The sequence below is a fragment of the Bison bison genome, unplaced genomic scaffold (assembly GCF_000754665.1).
Source record: "Bison bison bison isolate TAMUID 2011002044 unplaced genomic scaffold, Bison_UMD1.0 scf7180017864500, whole genome shotgun sequence".
NCBI lineage: Eukaryota > Metazoa > Chordata > Mammalia > Artiodactyla > Bovidae > Bison > Bison bison.
In genome coordinates, this window is record NW_011495059.1 from 5,386,813 (window position 1) to 5,403,952 (window position 17,140).

The 17,140-nt window shown below is 47.2% G+C and overlaps 2 protein-coding genes across 5 annotated transcripts in view; both read right to left on the minus strand.

Moving 5' to 3' along the window:
* Positions 1-38: 38 nt before the first annotated feature.
* On the minus strand, positions 39-9,449 carry ADIG (adipogenin). Its single transcript, XM_010829161.1, has 3 exons — positions 9,300-9,449; positions 2,764-2,896; positions 39-243 (listed from the first exon to the last, which is right to left on the minus strand). Exons 1-2 carry the CDS (start codon positions 9,424-9,426, stop codon positions 2,778-2,780), a joined length of 246 nt encoding a protein of 81 aa, XP_010827463.1. The 5' UTR covers positions 9,427-9,449; the 3' UTR covers positions 39-243; positions 2,764-2,777.
* A 3,619-nt stretch (positions 9,450-13,068) lies between these two features.
* The window catches only part of RALGAPB (Ral GTPase activating protein, beta subunit (non-catalytic)), a 92,914-nt gene continuing 88,842 nt past the window's right edge, over positions 13,069-17,140 (minus strand). For all 4 annotated transcript variants that reach the window (XM_010829167.1, XM_010829166.1, XM_010829165.1 and 1 more), the window contains one exon: positions 13,069-16,844. In XM_010829167.1, the coding sequence (XP_010827469.1) occupies positions 16,651-16,844 (194 nt within the window). In that variant the 3' untranslated portion in view covers positions 13,069-16,650. The remainder of the gene's footprint in view (positions 16,845-17,140) is intronic.

The following is a 17,140-nucleotide window of genomic DNA, read 5'->3' on the forward strand; positions in this document are numbered from 1 at the left end:
CAGTGTAAAAGGAGCTCCGGCTCCTCCCTGGGGGGCTGGGGAGGTCGTCTGTAACAGAGAAGAGCCGGGTCTCTGGAGGCATTCGTGTGTCCATCAGTGGAGGAGCCAAAATGGGCTCACAGGGGAGCACCTCACTCGCCAAAGTCCTCTCCCCTCCCTGGAGAGTCTCCCATCGCCGTTGGCCATGGCCACGGCCCCACTGACGCCAGGAAAACCAGGCTGGGAAGTAGTGAAACGCTGAATCTAGGGTGACAGGGAGATGAAAGAGTAAGTGAGGAGTGGGAAGGGAGAATGGGACGTGGGTGGGCAGGAGGTTCAAGAGGGAGGGGACATACGTATACTTAGGGTTGATTCACGTTGTTGTACGGCAGAAACCAACACCGCATTATAAAACAATTATCCTCCAATTAAACATTAAAAGAAAAAAAAAAAGAATGGGACAGGATTCTAGGCTGGAGACCAAAAATCTCCTTCTCTCCCCCCATTAATAGTACAACAACATACACTACCATGTGTGAGATAGGTTAGCTAGTGGGAAGCTGCTGTCTAACAGAGGGAGCTCAGCTTGGTGTTCTGTGATGACCCGGGGGGTGGGATGGGATGCGAAGCCTCAAGAGGGAGGGGATATGTGTACACACAGAGCTGATGCACTTGGTGTACAGCTGAAACTAACACAACAGTGTAAAGCAACTATACTCCAACAATAATTGTACACAAACAGGTCAGGCTACGTGATTTGTGGCACCCATTAAAAAAATGAACATGCGAGGCCCCTTGTTCAAAAATTAAGAATTTCAAAGGACTTCCCTGGTGGTCCAGTGGTTAGGATTTCATGATTGCACTGCCTAGGACTGGGGTTGAATCCCCGGTTGGGGAACTAAGATCCCACAAGCCACATGGCGTGGCCAAAATAAATTGAGAATTTCAAGATGAGAACAGCAGAAGGTTAAACAAAGCATGAGGCTCTCCTGAAGAGGCACCCTTGTGGGACTACACAGGTGACCACTGTGAAGCTGGCCCTGGACACAAAACTTTGAGTGCGCATCCAGGTGTGTGGTTTTCTGGGAAAAGGGCCCTCAACTGTCAAGGTCATGACCTGACAAGGTTAAGAATCAGTGTCTCTGAGGTTGAGTGAAGGTCCCTGCTTCTTGCCACCGCCTCTTTTCTCCATGTGAGATACACGGGCTGACCTGGGGGTGGCCCTGGGGACAGAGAGGAGAGGACGTGTAAGAGATGGCGTTTAGGATGTTGCTGATGGACTGGACGTGGGTAGGAGGAAAAGAAAGGCATGAAGCCTGACTCTTGGGCTTGCAGCTCAGGCAGCTAGACCAACCAATGGCAGTGCTCTTTGTGGGTATGGGGACCAGCAGGGAAAAGACTGGATGCTGTGCTTTGCTTCGTGGGATAGCAAAGGGAGGGAAGAATCTCATTTTAGCCATGAGAAGGCTTTGAGTGGACAGATAACAGAGCTCAGAGGGAGATTAGAGCGAGAGAGATTTGGAGTCACTGGCACAGAAGTGGCATTTAATCCCATTGGGATGTCCTAGGTGTCCCCTGCTCAGCGAGGGTAGAACTCTGATCCTCGGGCAGATTAGTTAACTGCACTGCCACTCCACATTCCCTCATTTAGAACTCTGTAATGAGCTTGCGAGTGCCTAGCAAGGGTCCTGCTGCGAAGTCGCTTCAGTCATGTCCAACTCTGTGCGACCCCAGAGACGGCAGCCCACCAGGCTCCTCTGTCCCTGGGATTCTCCAGGCAAGAACACTGGAGTGGGTTGCCATTTCCTTCTCCAATGCATGAAAGTGAAAGGGAAGTCGCTCAGTCGTGTCCAACTCTTAGCGAACCCATGGACTGCAGCCTACCAGGCTCCTCTGTCCATGGGATTTCCCAGGCAAGAGTACTGGAGTGGGGTGCCATTGCCTTCTCCGTAGCAAAGGTCTTAGCACTTCTTAAAAACCCAGTGACTATCAGCCATTATTATTACTATTACTATATTTTTTAAAGTTGTTTTTTTTTTTAATGTGGACCATTTTAAAATTTGTTACAATGTTGCTTCTGTTTAATGTTTTGGATTTTTGGACACAGAGGCATCTGGGATCTTAGTTCCCTGACTAGGGATTGAACCCAAACCCGCTGCACTGGAAAGCAAAGTCTTAACCACTGGACCACCAGGGAAGTCCCGTTATTACTATTACTACTGTTATGATGTCATTTGCCTTCCTTTTACAAATATCTACGGAGCCCCCATTGTGTCAGGCATTGCTGTGGGTGCTTAGGAAGAGAGATGTCAGTTATCGAGCATGTCAGGGATGTTAAGTGCCATGGCAAAAGAAATTTTATAGCAAAGTAAGTGAGGGGGACAGATAATAATATTAAGGAGGTTGGCTGGGGGGCCCTACTGAAAAAGTGACATTTGAGCAGGATCTCCGAGGTGAGGTATGTCTGGAGGAGAAGGTTCCAGGCAGAGGGAAGAGCCAGTGCAAAGACTCTAAGGAGAGTGGTGGCAGGTGAGGTCACAGAGATAAAAGGCAGGGGGACCTTTGTAAAGAAACCCTTATGGGAGGGGTGACTGGTTCTTCGACCTGCAAAACCAGGTCTCCCACACAACAAGGGAGAAGGTTCTCTGATGGCAGAGACCTCAAGCTTTCCAGCACAGTGGAGGGTGCAGACTTCTAGGATGGCAGCCGCCCTAGACTTTGGCTGAGGCTTCAGAAGCGCTGAGGCTTCTGGTTCCAGCTCTCCAACCCTCAGAGGGGCCTCACCAGGCAGAATAGGCTCAGCAGCAGGGCCTCTCCTCCTCTTGGCTGTGGAGCATCTCCTCCTGGCAAAACTCGTCAGGGTTTTTGCTCCAGGGCTCCCAATCGAGGCATACATCTGAGTCATTTTCCTCTGAATCTGTGGAAGGACAAGACAAGGCCACTTGGGTGGTCACTTCTTATCTCCTGTTCCTGATGCTGAAGGAGCCCCCTGCCGGATACCGGCATCCTTGCAGCCTTATCTGAGGCCAGGGGGCCAAGGCAGAATCATGACACGTGAGACAGCCCTCCCAGGAAGACTTCAAGGCCTTGAATGGTGGCCAGAGACCAAGAAAGAAGGCTGGTCCGTGAAATACCAACCTTCTAGAAGAGGGAGGACCCTAGGACATCCCTGGTGGGATAGTGGATAAGAACCTGCCTTCTAGTGCAGCAGACACGGGTTTGATCCGTGATCTGGGAAGATCCTGCATGCCATGGGGCAACTAAGCCCATGTGCCATCACTCTTGGGCCCGAGTTCTAGAGCCTCGGAGCTGCAACTACTGAACCGGCATGCTGTAACTACCAAAGCCTGCAAGTCCTAGAGGACTGTGATGAGAAGCCCATGCACTGCAATGAAGTGTAGCCCCCACTTGCCTCAACCAGAGAGCGCCTGAGCAGCAACGAAGACCCAGTGCAGCCATATATACATAAATATATTTTTTTTAAGTGGAGGAAGGACCCTAGAGGTGAAGAAATGACCTGCCTGCATTGAGCATGGTCCAGGAGGGGACACTGAAGAGACATAAGCCTGCCCACCCACCTGCTCATCCATTGGTCCACCGGTTCATTCATTAACAAAAATCTGAGTATATGTGTCCAGTGGTTTTTCTCACAGCACTGTTCTTTGGTGAAGCACACACACACTAAAATACCCTGGACACCACGTGTGTGTCCATGATGAGAGGTCTGGGTGAGGAAGTGTGGCACACTCACACCACAGAACCCCTCCATCCTGTGGCATGTCATGAGGCTGTTACATGTCAGATCTGTATCTTTCTGCCTGCAGGATGTCCGTGGTGTATTATTGGGTCGGCCAACATCCTTCCCCAAGTGAACTTTTCGGCCAACCCAATCAATGGCATTGCAGAGAAGTATGATAGAATCCCTTTAATTTTAGAAAACTTATGAATTTTTGCCTAACTAAAAAAATTATGACATTTTGATTCCACTTGTTTGATTTAGTATGAATAGAATGCTAGATTTCTAATTTAAGAAATAGATATGCAACAGGTAAAAAGGTTTACTGTATAGCACAGGGAGCTATAGTTGGTATCTTGTAACAACCTATAATAGAAAATAATCTGAAAAATAATATACATATACATATTCAAGTTATACATATACTCATATATATTATTTGTGTATATGTATAATTGAATCACCTTGCTGTGTACCTGAAACATTGTAAGTCAATTATACTTCAATAAAATATATATATTAAGAAAAAAAAGAATCCCTTTTTAAAAAAAATCCAAAGAACACACCTCCCATTTTTTTAAAAATGGGATTATTTTGTATTATTTGGATAATTACGTATTATTAAATGGGCACATGAGCTTGCCAACATGGCTTATCTCAGAAAAGCAAGTTGAGAAAAGAAGGCAAATGGGAGAGATTATTATTTTTCTTGGTATACTCAAGGTGATTCACCGGTTGCAGAGAAGTAAAGGAGGCTGAAAACAGCCCCTCAAATGCATATCAAGAAAAGGCCAAGCCTTGATCTCCTCCTTTGTAAAATGGGCATCATAATAACTCCTGGTATGGTGAGGGTTCACTGAGAAGTAAGACATGTTAAACAGGCTTTCAGTGCAGTTACTGTGATTTAAAATCAGTGCAATGGACTTCCCTGATGGCCTAGTGGTTGAGAGTCTGCCTGTCAATGCAGGGGACACGGGTTCAACCTCTGCTTTGGGAAGACCCCACATGCCACATGACAACTGAGCCTGTGCACCACAAGAGAACCCACTGCAATGAGAAGCCTGCTCACCGCAGCTAGAGAGTAACCCCCGCTCCCTGCAGCTAGAGAAAGCCCGCATGCAGCAACAAAGACCTCATACAGCCAAAAATAAATAAATAAATCTTTTTTAAAAAGAACTGAGATCATTAAAAAAAAAAAAAAAAATCAGTGTGATGAAGTGACTTTTCCTCCCAAGAGACAGTGACTGTTTTTTGAACACATCCTCTGTGCTTTTTTTTTTTTGAAAGATAATTGCTTTACAGAATTTTGTTGCTTTCTGTCAAAGCGCAACATGAATCAGCCATAGATAGTACTCTTGCCTGGAAAATCCCATGGACGGAGGAGTATGGTGTGCTGCAGTCCATGGGGTTGCTAGGAGTCGGACACGACTGAGCGACTTCACTTTCATTTTCACTTTCATGCATTGGAGAAGGAAATGGCAACCCACGCCAATGTTCTTGCCTGGAGAATCCCAGGGACGGGGGAGCCTGGTGGGCTGCCGTCTATGGGGTCGCACAGAGTCGGACACGACTGAAGCGACTTAGCAGCAGCAGCACACATATATCCCCTCCCTTTTGAACCTCCCTCCCATCTCCCTCCCCACCCCACCCCTCTAGGTTGATACAGAGCCCCTGTTTGAGTTTCCTGAGCCATATGGCAAATTCCCATTGGCTATCTCTTCTACACATGGTAATGTAAGTTTCCTTGTTCCTCTTTCCTTTGTGCTGTGTTTTACATCACTTTCTCATTTGATCCTCTTAACAACTTCATGAAGGCAATTATCAGTGTTATTCATCTTTTGCAAGGAAGGAAGCTTGGAAAGGTGAAACCAGGCTCCCACCAGGTGGTGGTAGCTTGGGACTCAAAGGCAGGTTCCACAGTCTGGTGCAGTTCCATCCGGGGCCCTTGTTCGAAGGCAGAGTTCAGAGGCTACATCCTGCTTCCCCATGTCAGGCTAGGGACTGGCATCACTCCCCTTCCCTCCTCTTCAGGGCTCAGCTGCCATGACCTTTTCTTTTTCTTGCCTCTGCTCTCCTCTCACCAGGCAGCTCCCTCCTCCTATCCACTTGCTCCCAACTGCACTTGGAAAAGCACCTCCACCCTCATGGGATGCATGGGTGCCGAGCCCTCTGCCTTCTGGGCTCTGAAACTGCCCCGCTAAGCCGGGCCAAGCAGGGGCGGGGAGAGGGGAATCAGAACTCCTCTTGCCTGCTGTTCATACTGGATTCCAGACCAGACTGATTCCAACAAAGAAATCCAGGGCAGACTAGAAACCCCTGGACAGGGTGCCTGGAGTCCCAGCCCAGCAAACCCTGGCAGACCCAGACCCTGGGTTTGAGCCAATTCTCAGCACAAGGACAGAACAGACCCAGTAATACTGAGAATTCCAAGAAGACAGGGGCCCTCAGGAGGGCTGCTTGCCTCGCTTTAAAGACAGTTTCTCTTCATGCAAAATTAACAAAAGGATGTCTTTCAAACTGCCACGTGAGATGTCGGTGGGTGAATGCCCGTCAGAGAAGGGGTCAAACAGGGCAGGTTGTGGATGGCTTAGAGCTGAGCCTCCGGGGAGAATGAATTGCTGGAGGAGGTTATTGCCTTGGACCTCAGGGACGGTGTCCCACCTTCCAGAAGAGTCACCCAAAGCCATGCCTGCTTGTCCTCTAACCTTGACACTGCCTGGATTACTTCTCAGCCCTCGAGCACCTGCTAGGTGCCCTGTGTATCCGTGTACCCTCCCCTTGACATGCATCTTTCCACAGACCTAAAGGTAAGGGAGATGGGGGTGGCTCAGATGGTAAAGAGTCTGCCTGCAATGTGGGAGACCCGGGTTCAATCCCTGGGTTGGGAAGATCCCCTGGAGCAGGAAATGGTGACCCACTCCAGTATCTTGCCTGGAAAATCCTATGGATGGAGAAGCCTGACAGGCTACAGTCCATGGGGTTGCAAAGAGTTGGACACGACTGAGCGACTAACACACACACACAAAGGGAAGGGATCATTATCATCTCCATTTTGTAGGGGAGAAAACTAAGGCTCAGAAAGGACTTGTCCCAAGTCACACAGCTGGTAGGCGGCAGAGCCCACATGGGAACCAGAGGGCACTCTCAAGGGTTTCACAGGTGTGTAGCCTTGGGCAGGTTACTTCTCTCCCAACTTTACTTTCCTCAATTGTACGGTAAGGATTATTTCACAGGGTTATCCTGGGGATTAAATGAAATAACACACATCGAGTGTTGAGCATCAGGCCCTAGTACAGTTTTCATAAAAGCTATTGTTATAATTAAGGGCAAGGGAGAGGACTTCCCTGGTGGTCCACTGGTTAACACTCTGCACTTCCAGCTCAGGCGGTGCAGGTTCGATCCCTAGTCGGTGAACTAAGATCCTACATGCTGTGTGGCATGGCCAAAAAAAAAAGCGGGTGGTTGGGGGCGGGGAGGGGGTAGGGGAGAGGCTGAAACCTGGGCCCACCTCCCCTAGGCTCGAGAGAGATGTGCTTCTATAGCCACTACCCAGACAAGGGCTCCACCTTCTACCTGACACCATGACACCAGCCCTCAGCCTGCGGTCCAGCCTGGGAATCGAAAGAGAACACACTTAAGACATTTTCTGGAAGCCCTCGCCAGGAACTCCCAACTGCACAATTCCCCGCCCCCACATTGGAGATCATGGGACAAGTTGGCGGTGAGCTGCTCAGCCGGTCTGAACGCCATCTGAGCAGAGCTGGCAGCACACCCAGCGCCCTCCCTGCCCAGCTGGTCAAAGGTGATGGGGCAGCGGAGCAGGAGGTGGGGGGTCAAGCGGTCCCTGGGTGAGGGGAGTGGCTGCCGGGGGCGGGCGGCACCCTCGGGGTGCAGAGTGTCATTCCTGACGTCCCTGCCCGCTGGCCCACCGCCCCCAGCCTCCCTCAGGCCAGCTTCGCCCTGTCTCCTGCTCCTCTGGGTGGTTAGCTGAGTTCAGGACACATGTCAGCCGGCTTCTGGGTCCCACAGAAACCCACCTCCTCCCTGCGGCGCGATGTGAGCTGGAAACCGTGTGAGTGGTCTCTATGTGCGCATGCGCGTGCCGTCAGGTCCAACTCTGCGACCCCATGGACTGTATGTAGCCCTCCAGGCTCTTCTGTGCATGGGACTTTCCAAGCAAGAATACTGGAGTGGGGTGCCATTTCCTACTCCAGTGAGTGGTCTCCGAGTACCTGCTAAATGCCTAAGGTGCCCGCTTAGGCATTGTTGTGCTTGATGGGCGCAACAACCGCTGTGCCCATCCAGCTGGTTGTTGATTGAAAAAGCACCAGGCTGAGGGCTGAGAGGGGCTGAAAGCCAGCCCAGGCTCTCTACTCCTGGAGCCTTGTGCCCTGGCTGCACCCACAGGAGGGACAGCACTTACTACTTCATCAGCCCAGAGGGGGTCACCTCTTGCCAGTTTGTAACCAAAGACTTATGTGCTAGTGGTGGCCCTGAAGGGACACCTTGTTTTCTTTTTGTACTTGCTTATGTATTATAAAGATTCAATTCCTCCTAAATTACTGACTGGTTGCAAAAACAAAAAGTGTTCACTATCATGCTGACACATACATTTTACATTTGATACCATATTTCATACAAAAAGTATAGTTCTGTTATTCTGTTTATATGTTTATAAATATAAAAATAAAATATACTTTACATATACATTTTGATATTAATAGCTCTTATTACCAGTGGCACATAACTAGTGCTTGCTCAGAAATCATGAATTTTGTATACACAACAACCAAGTCCATTTCTGTTCCAGGTTTATTTTACCATAAATATTTATATTGTAGTGCAAAAGCAAATTGTTTTATCTTCTATCTGCTGCTGCTGCTGCTAAGTCGCTTCAGTCGTGTCCGACTCTGTGCGACCCCATAGACGGCAGCCCACCAGGCTCCACCGTCCCTGGGACTCTCCAGGCAAGAACACTGGAGTGGGTTGCCATTTCCTTCTCCAATCTTCTATCTAGAATACCTTAATCAAATTTGCAATCGCACTCACAATAATTTCATACAGACCAAAGACCTTCTGTGCTAGTGGTGGCCCTGAAGGGACGGACATGCACACATACATGTTGTTTCCCAACACATACGTGTTGTTTCCCAAACTCAAGATTCACTCTGGGACTCCAGGTTCAGAAACTCTAAACTAGCAAGTCAGTCCTTTCTCTTGCGGACGACCGTCTGTTAACACAGAGCCAGCAGTTAAAACACCTGAAGAAGTGAAGTGAAGTCACTCAGTCGTGTCTGACTCTTTGCGACCCCATGGACTGTAGCCTACCAGGCTTCTCTGTCCATGGGATTTTCCAGGCAATAGTCTTGGAGTGGATTGCCATTTCCTTCTCCAGGGGATCTTCCAAACCCAGGGAGCAAACCCGGGTCTCCCGCATTGTAGACAGACGCTTTACCATCTGAACCACCAGGGAAATCCCTAAAACACCTGAAGGAAACCCTTTTCTTGACAGTTGTTTCAGGAACCCCACCCTGTTCCATGCCCTGCCCAGCTCCAGGATTAGGGCCCGGCCTGGGCAGCTCACCTTGGCTGAGTAAGAAGCGTAGCCAGATGATCAGCAAGAACAACAGCAAGGCCACGGGCAGACAGAGCCAGAACACCAGGAAAGAAAATGTCAGCTCGTTCACCAGTGGCACCAGAGGGTACTTCATGGTGCGTGTGTTGGCTAGGCCGGGCCGGCCGGGGCTGCCCTGGGGACCTGGCGGGCCGGGCCACGCTCTGCTCTCAGCCCAATTGTGACTGAGCCAGTGACGTAACAAGGAAGCCACAGTGTCCTTCAGGCCAAGAGAAAGCTGTTCTGGACGAGTGGGCAGAAGTGGGTAGTGGGACAGTTTGAGAACAAAAGCCCAGGCTCCCAGGCAGGGACGAGTGGACGAGTGGGCAGAAGTGGGTAGTAGGACAGTTTGAGAACAAAAGCCCAGGCTCCCAAGCAGGCCAGCCTGGGCTTAAATCCCTTTAAGATGCTGTGGGATCACAATCCTCTTGCTTGCTCAGAAATCATGAATTTTATATATACGACAACCAATTCCAAGTACATTTCTGCACTTGGTATTTCCTTACTCCCCAATCCTCTTGCAGGATGGAAATCCTTAGCACGCCAAGCTGCTAAGTTAGAAAAAACGGATACAAATTGTTTCCAGGTGGGTGTTCACTTATCTGAGGTCACAGACTCCTCCTGGAGCCAGCCAGTCCCTCAGTAAATGACTATTATTTAATCTGGAAACTTCTGTATCTCTCCTTATTAGGGTTTTTGGTGAAGAGCTTCTAAGACTTTAACCTTGTTCTTTTATCTCTCATTCTTTCATTTGTAAAGTAGTCAGGAAAGCTCCATGAGTCAGGCCCCTCCACAGGAAGGAGGCCCCAGGCTTCCCAGTGCCGGAGAGCACCTAAGTTGGAAGGCAGCTCTGGCCAGGTTCGGAGCCTGATGGGTGCGGGAAGTCCTCTCAGAGTGGCTGCTGCTCGTGGAGGGGAGGAAGGGAGAAGCGTGGTATCCTCCAAGAGGGTGCTTGGCCCACCTGCCTCAACCACTGCCAGCAGATGGGGGTGGGGGGAGGGGACCTAGGAAACAGGCCGACTGGCACAGTTCACCCTGCTCGGCAGAGTCAGAACCTCTGGGGGTGATGCTTGGACTCCACACATCAATGGGCAACCAGTCTGATGCCGACTTGATTTTGAGACCATGGCATCAAGAGAAGCACAGGCTGGAAAGTCAGGCAGACCCAGTTCCAGGCTGGGGAAGCAGCTGCAGGAAGCAGGTGGTAGACTTAGGAGAGACATGGAGTGGACGGACCTCCTTAGAAGACACTGGCCAAAGGAGAAGGGCAAAGGGGGACACCACTGTAAAAATGGGGCAGGTGTTAGGGAGATTAAAATGGAGAAAGTCTTACTCAGGCTTCAGAAGCAGGAGAGCAGGCCTCTGACTTACCTGGACACTGCCTGGATTCCACGCCTGCTTTCAAGCACAGCAAGTCAGGCAGCACGTTAGATAAGAAAGGGAATGGGCCTTGGAATTCTTGAGCCCCTGGAGGTCTGGCCAATCCCCAGGGTCTAACGAAATCCTATGACTCACACAGTGAAATGAAAAGCATTGTAAAACCAGAGCTGCATTTTTGCCTGTAAACTGATGGTGATATCAGTTTGCAGCCTGGGTTTATAAGTGGGACCCCCGAAACTGCAATTTGAAGTCTCTCCCATGGGGTGGACACACCACCACCAGGGACCCTTTCCCAGCTGGTACTCCAGATTGCTGTTAACGAGGGACTTTTCAGCGCTGTTCAAGTCTGGATGTGGGTCGGCCCAATTTGGTGATATATACGCTGTTATTTTCTCTATTGTTTCTTTTCTTTTAATGACTATATATTGAAATTGTCTAATAAGCTATAAAAAATTAAAATTGTTTGTGTGTAATGAGTGGTTTAACAAATCTAAAACAAAAGTAAAAATTTCAGCAAAACAGGGACTTCCCTGGTGGTCCAGTGAATAAGACTTTGTGCTCCCAATGCAGGGTGCTTGGATTCCATCTCTGGTTAGGGAACTAGATCCCACATGACTCAAGGAGAGATCCCCCGTGTCACAACTAAGCCAGCACAGCCAAACAGATAACTGAAAACTTTCAGCAAAACAGTGGGTAACAGCTGGGGCTCAGAGAGCCAGTGTGTTTATAGGGAGTCTTAGTCCAGTTGTGGAATGACCAGAATCCCCAGCAGAAGTCAGGGCAGATAGTATTAGAATGTGTACCTTCAAAGCATGGTCCCCTGGTGAGCTGTGCCATTGAGGACCCTGGGGCCAAGAGTAGAGGAAATGGGTAGTTTGGGTTGGGGTGATTTCTCGGCCCTGGGTCCTGAAAGGGCTGAGGTCAGAAAGAACTGAGCAATGTAGCTGAGACAAACTTGAGCACCCATTTCTTTTCCAGACCCCGAAACAGGACCTCCGGGCAGTCAGCCCAGGGCTAAGCTTCCCTGGCCACCAGGACACAGTGGCAGGTCCTGGGGGGAGCAGGCATGGACACACGGCTACAGGGGAGGTGGCTCCCAGCCCTGGCGTCCAGGCGTACTTTGTGAGGAGTCACACATTAGTGTCACGTGGTCAGCAGCAGGCTGGAGCGGCGGCTCTGGGCAGAGGCCCGCACTATAGCTGTGTGCTCAAGTGGCACACAGCTGTGCCACCACCTGTGACCTAGGCATTAGGTGCTAATGGGCCCCATGGAACGTGCTGCAGCCACCTTTGCTCAAAGGGCCAGTGGGCAGAGGAGGCGCTCCTGACTGCTTTCTGACTGGCCAGTCTCTGCTGCGTCTCTGCTTTCCTGACTGGCCAGAACTGATGGAGATCTGATCTTCTGCAGGCAGGGAGCACAGCTGGCATTTCTGGTTCTCAAGACACAGAGAGAGAGCTAGCCCCTCGGCAACTGCTAGCCTCTGTCAGGTGGGCCTTTTGACAGCAGTGCTTTAGTTACATGACATCCTTTCAGCATAAAAGGACAAGTACTTTTAATTTTAAAAAATTTTATGAAGTCTAGAAAAATGGTATGGATGAAGAACCTATTTGCAGGGTAGGAACAGAGACGCAGATGTGAAGAACAGACTTGTGGATTCAGCAGGGGAAGGAGAAGAGGGGAGTGAACTGAGAGAGTAGCACTGACTTTGTATACACCACCATGTGTTGAATAAATGGTGAGTGGAAGCCGCTGTACAGCACAGGGAGCTCAGCTCGGTGCTTTGCGATGACCTAGAGGGTGCGCTGGGGGGAGGTAGGGAGGGAGGCTTAAGTGGGTGTGGATATATATGTATATATACAGCTGATTCGCATGGTTGTACAGCAGAAACACAACCCTGTAAAGCAATTATCCTCCAATTAAAAAAACGAAAGTAAATAAAAATTTTCAGATTTTGAGAATTTCATGATAATCTACAAAACCAGGGTAAAAGCCTGATGTAAATTCTGAAGAACATCTATGCAAGAGTCAAACCAAAAGCACACGTGACATTGTTAGATAAGAATCTCCTTAAAATTTAATTGACTAAATGTATTACATTCAATATTCCATGGTTTCTTCTGGACAAAGGGTCTGCATAAATACAAACAAGCCTCTGGGCCTTCTTCCCTAACCGACGAAGAGGAAACACAGGAGGCGAGGGTACACGGGACACCTTCGTATTTACATTTTGCCTTTACTTTACAGTTCAGTGCCAGAAATATTTACAGAAAATACAATAAGAAAAAGATCATGTCTTGGCAACATACCAAAATTCATACAAATTGTGTATATGATTTCAAGCAAATAATGATACTGTTTATTTTTTTAGCCACAACTGCCAAGCCCTTCAGAGGAGAAAGATGTTCTTGGTCACTGCAAGAGACAAGGACTTGGGAAACTTGGTTTGCTTCAACAAGTATTTATTGGGCGCCTACTGTATGCAAGGCACTGTGGAATCCCAAATTATACCTTTCCCTCACCGTTAAAAAAAGAAAAGCATCTGAAAAAACATGAGTTGATATTCTGAGAAAAACACTATACAGTACATGGCTTCTTTTGCTGCTGAGAACCCACGGTTTGATTCCACGTTAAATGGGTGAATTACCTCCAATCTCTCCATCTCGGGACAAGAGGTTGTCATGGAAATCCCTAAAACAGACCATCTAACACAACTTACCGCTTTATGTAAACATATAAACCAATTCTTTTTTGGAAAAATATAACCAGAACAGGTTTTAAAATGCTGAATGAAGAACAACCAGCAGGAGTGTCAAATTACCTCTGATACACTTTTTTTACTGTCCAGTGCGAAACATGTCTTTGAGCAAGGCTGGCTTCCACTTTCTTTGGGTAAAGTTCTACCTTCCAATGCAAGTTAAGTACTCTTGAAGACTCTGCTTCTCTAAAAATCACTCTGCAGAACTCGACAAATGTTTCCTCAGTGTATACAGGAAGTAACCACTCATGAAGGCCTCACATGTGCAACTGTAGGGAACTGACGTAACTGGCCCAAAGACCTATTTTGTTTTATAAATGAGTCCAAAGGGCTGCCTCAGGGGAGCTGAGGACTTGGAAATGGAGGATAGCGTGCATGCGTGTTGTGTATATATTGTCAGGAAGGGAGTGGGGGTCAACCCACCAGGTAACGATTCCAGTCAAAGGGCCAATGGATAGGAGGGGGTCTTAGGAGGAAGCACTGGACAAAAAGAGAGCTGGCTGAACAGGAAAACGCAAAAGCACTCCTCACTGTCCTTGGTGCTCTCAGGCAGACGGGGAGAAAGCCCCTTCCCCTCAAATGTGAGAAGGGACTACGAGGGGCTACCTGCCTCTGTCCCTTGGGTAATACATTCCCTGTCACCAAATGCAACATTCATCCATGCCCTCATTCACCTGTTACAGCAGCAACCGAACTGTTCAAGCCAAAGACCCCCCAAAGGTTCTGAACCTCTGTTAGCAAACATCAAGTGGACTATTAAAGGTTATTCTTGGGACTAAATATGCCCCTCTGGCATTATTCTACTCAAAGTGATTTTTACAAAGGCAGTTGAGAGATCTCAGTGACCATGAAAGTCACACCCACACTAGTGAAAGGTCTACGGGTCCTCACCACACTCCCTTTTTAGGTAGATGTGATTTTGAGCAGAAGGAGCCAGCACCTGACGAGGTGTGCATACCCTGTATTCTGTGCTGTATATACTGGGGTTTCATGCCTCTGGGAGCAGCACAGCCCTGAATCCATCCTGTCTTCCTTGGAAGACCACAGAGTCTTCCAGATCATAACTGTACTCAACACAGTTGTTCACTGACTTATCAAAGCCATTAGAATTACAAAGAGCTGTGAGAAATTAGAGCAAACTGAAGCATCATGAAGCCCGCCACTAACACGAACAACCACAGTACGTTTTCCTGACAGGAGCACTATGCCAAAGGTCAAAGTGTCATCTCAAGGGTCACACTGTGGATGCATACCTACATCAGCTATTTTTAGCTTCTGGAATGTTACAAGTTGCACATTAATTTATAGCCTTCTTTGCCCACACCTATTAGAAAGAAGGGCCCATTTTTTCCCCAAGAAATGTCAATCTGGAATTTCCATGAAAGTTGTTAAATCTCACTCTATAGCTTAGTAGCTGGGCTACTAATTTAAGAGTAGAACTTACTAATCATACATCCCCCTCCCCCATTGCTACCATCTGGGAACATCAATTTATTGCCCAGATTAAAAAGAAAATCAAATGTTATACCCTGAATGGAAACTGGAGTCATAGAAGGAGGAGGTTACCTTTACCTGAGCTTAAAACAAACATGAAGAAAAAAGGTGAGGCAAACTTGGAGAGCTGCTATGCCCACATTTCTTGCTCCTAGATATCAATATATACTTCTGGAATAGAAATATCTGCACTGGGAGTTAGGTCCTATACTATCCCCTGTCCTCTAAGTAAACTACCAAAACATTGAACCAAACAGCCCACTATAGTCCTGACCTACAGAATCTACTGACATCAGAGTTCAAGTAGGAAATCACCCCTTACACAATTGTGATCATTCCTCTTTGGACTTTTAAATGTCACTTATCTTCTTAGCACAAAATAACCTTAATAAAAAAGAAAATAACATAAATATTCTTATGTTATTCTTAATAAACATAAGAATAGGAGAAATGAGCAGTGTACACTCTAGCACTGTAACAGGAATCCTTGTAAGGATGTTCTGGGTCTGGCCACCTCAAAACATTTATCCCTGGCAGAAAAGTAGCAGCGAGGTAACAGAAGTATTTAAAAAACCTGGGCAGGGATTTGTCATGCCTTCAGCTGGCAAAGTCCAGAAAATATGACAACAGCTGTTTCTAAAAGCAGCCACCCCAGGGGGCGGTCACTAATGTTTGTCAATTATGATGAAATCCAGTAGCTCTCTGAGAGAGATCTGAATTAGGAGCGTTGAGAGGCTATTTCCTGAACCCCAAATTAGAATCCTTCATAAACTACTGCAGTTTCCTGCTTGGTCCTGAAATAAGAGACAAGGGATGAAACCAAACAATGTTTAAACCTGTGCTATGAATTTATATTTCTTAATATTTAACCAAGAAATTACCAAGGAATTACAAACGGTTAACCTGTCATTTTGTCTCTAAGCTAGACAATAATGAAGAGGGGAGAGGTGTCACTTCTGACTTTTAACTCCACAAACTCCATCTGTATCCCCGTTAAAGGACCAGGCCATGCCTCCATTTCAGATCTGTTCCTGGGCTGCCCAGAAACTGAGGCCTTCAGACAGACCTTTGCAGTGATGAGAATAACTTTTTGAAATCTGGAGAGAAACTATGAAATATTTTAATATCAGACTGAGCAAAAACACTTCTGTTCCTTTCTGTCAGTACGATTGTTGGATGACAGATGGATGACAAATGGACCTACGAGTGAGCAGAAAGTTGAGATTTCCTTCCTTCTCCTCCATGCTAGCAACATGAGTCTTTAAATGTCCTGGATGATTCTGAGACAGATTTTAATTTTGAACACAACCTCCTAAAAAGTGAGGTATAAAACTATCTTCAACTTCTAATTTGCAAATTTGAAACTACCAATGCACATGTTTAACTGTGATGCATAAAAGCCTTTCTCCTCAAAAGGCTTGTAAGTAAAATTGTCACTTCTGAAAGAAAAGTTTATGGCTAAAATGTGTATCATCATTACCAGCAGGAATATGATTGTGTCTGGGAGCCCATTTCACTAGAAAGCCAAAAAGTCTTCTCTCAAATGGGTTTATAATGTGTCTCTTCTATTCTGGTGATTAAACAGTAAGCTCTTGGGGAGTGATTTATTTTTACAGTGATCGCCTATCAAATTGCTTTGCTTTGATATTATAGCCCCAAACTAGAGTTCAATAGTCCTAGACAGACAGTGGTCTAAGAACTGCAGTTTTTGAGTCCAACCTCCTGAAAAAGTGAAGTGTAAAACTCTGGCTCCAACTGTTTGTTCCGGTACTTGTTGACAATGTCAGTGATCTTCTGTTTCCGGCGGACGTGTGGTGGGCTGTAGGAGTCACTCTCCAGTCTCTTTCTTCTACAAATATTAATTACAGTCTGCCTCACCAGAAAACCTTGAAGACAGAAGGTTTTCATTCAAATCAATGTGAATAAACAGGTAGCTAGGTGAACTATAAGTATTCAAGTGAACTATTTTTGGCAAACTCAAACTATCTTATTCCATTTACAAAACTCCTCACAGAGACAGATAAAAACTGTCAGAAGAAAGTAAGATAAAACTGTCAAAAGAAACACAATGAGGAAGAAAAACAGAATCAAACTCTAGCCTGACAACCCATTTCCTGCCCTGGATTACAAACAAACTATATTCATTTTCCAATATTGGAAGTTTGTGAATTACAGTTCTTCT

Coding starts and splice junctions, on each gene's coding strand:
- ADIG (XM_010829161.1), bottom strand. CDS start 9,426: ATGAAGTACCCTCTGGTGCCACTGGTGAACGAGCTGACATTTTCTTTC. Junction 2,897..9,299: donor ACGCTTCTTACTCAGCCAAG/GTGAGCTGCCCA, acceptor GTCCTTCCACAG/ATTCAGAGGAAAATGACTCA.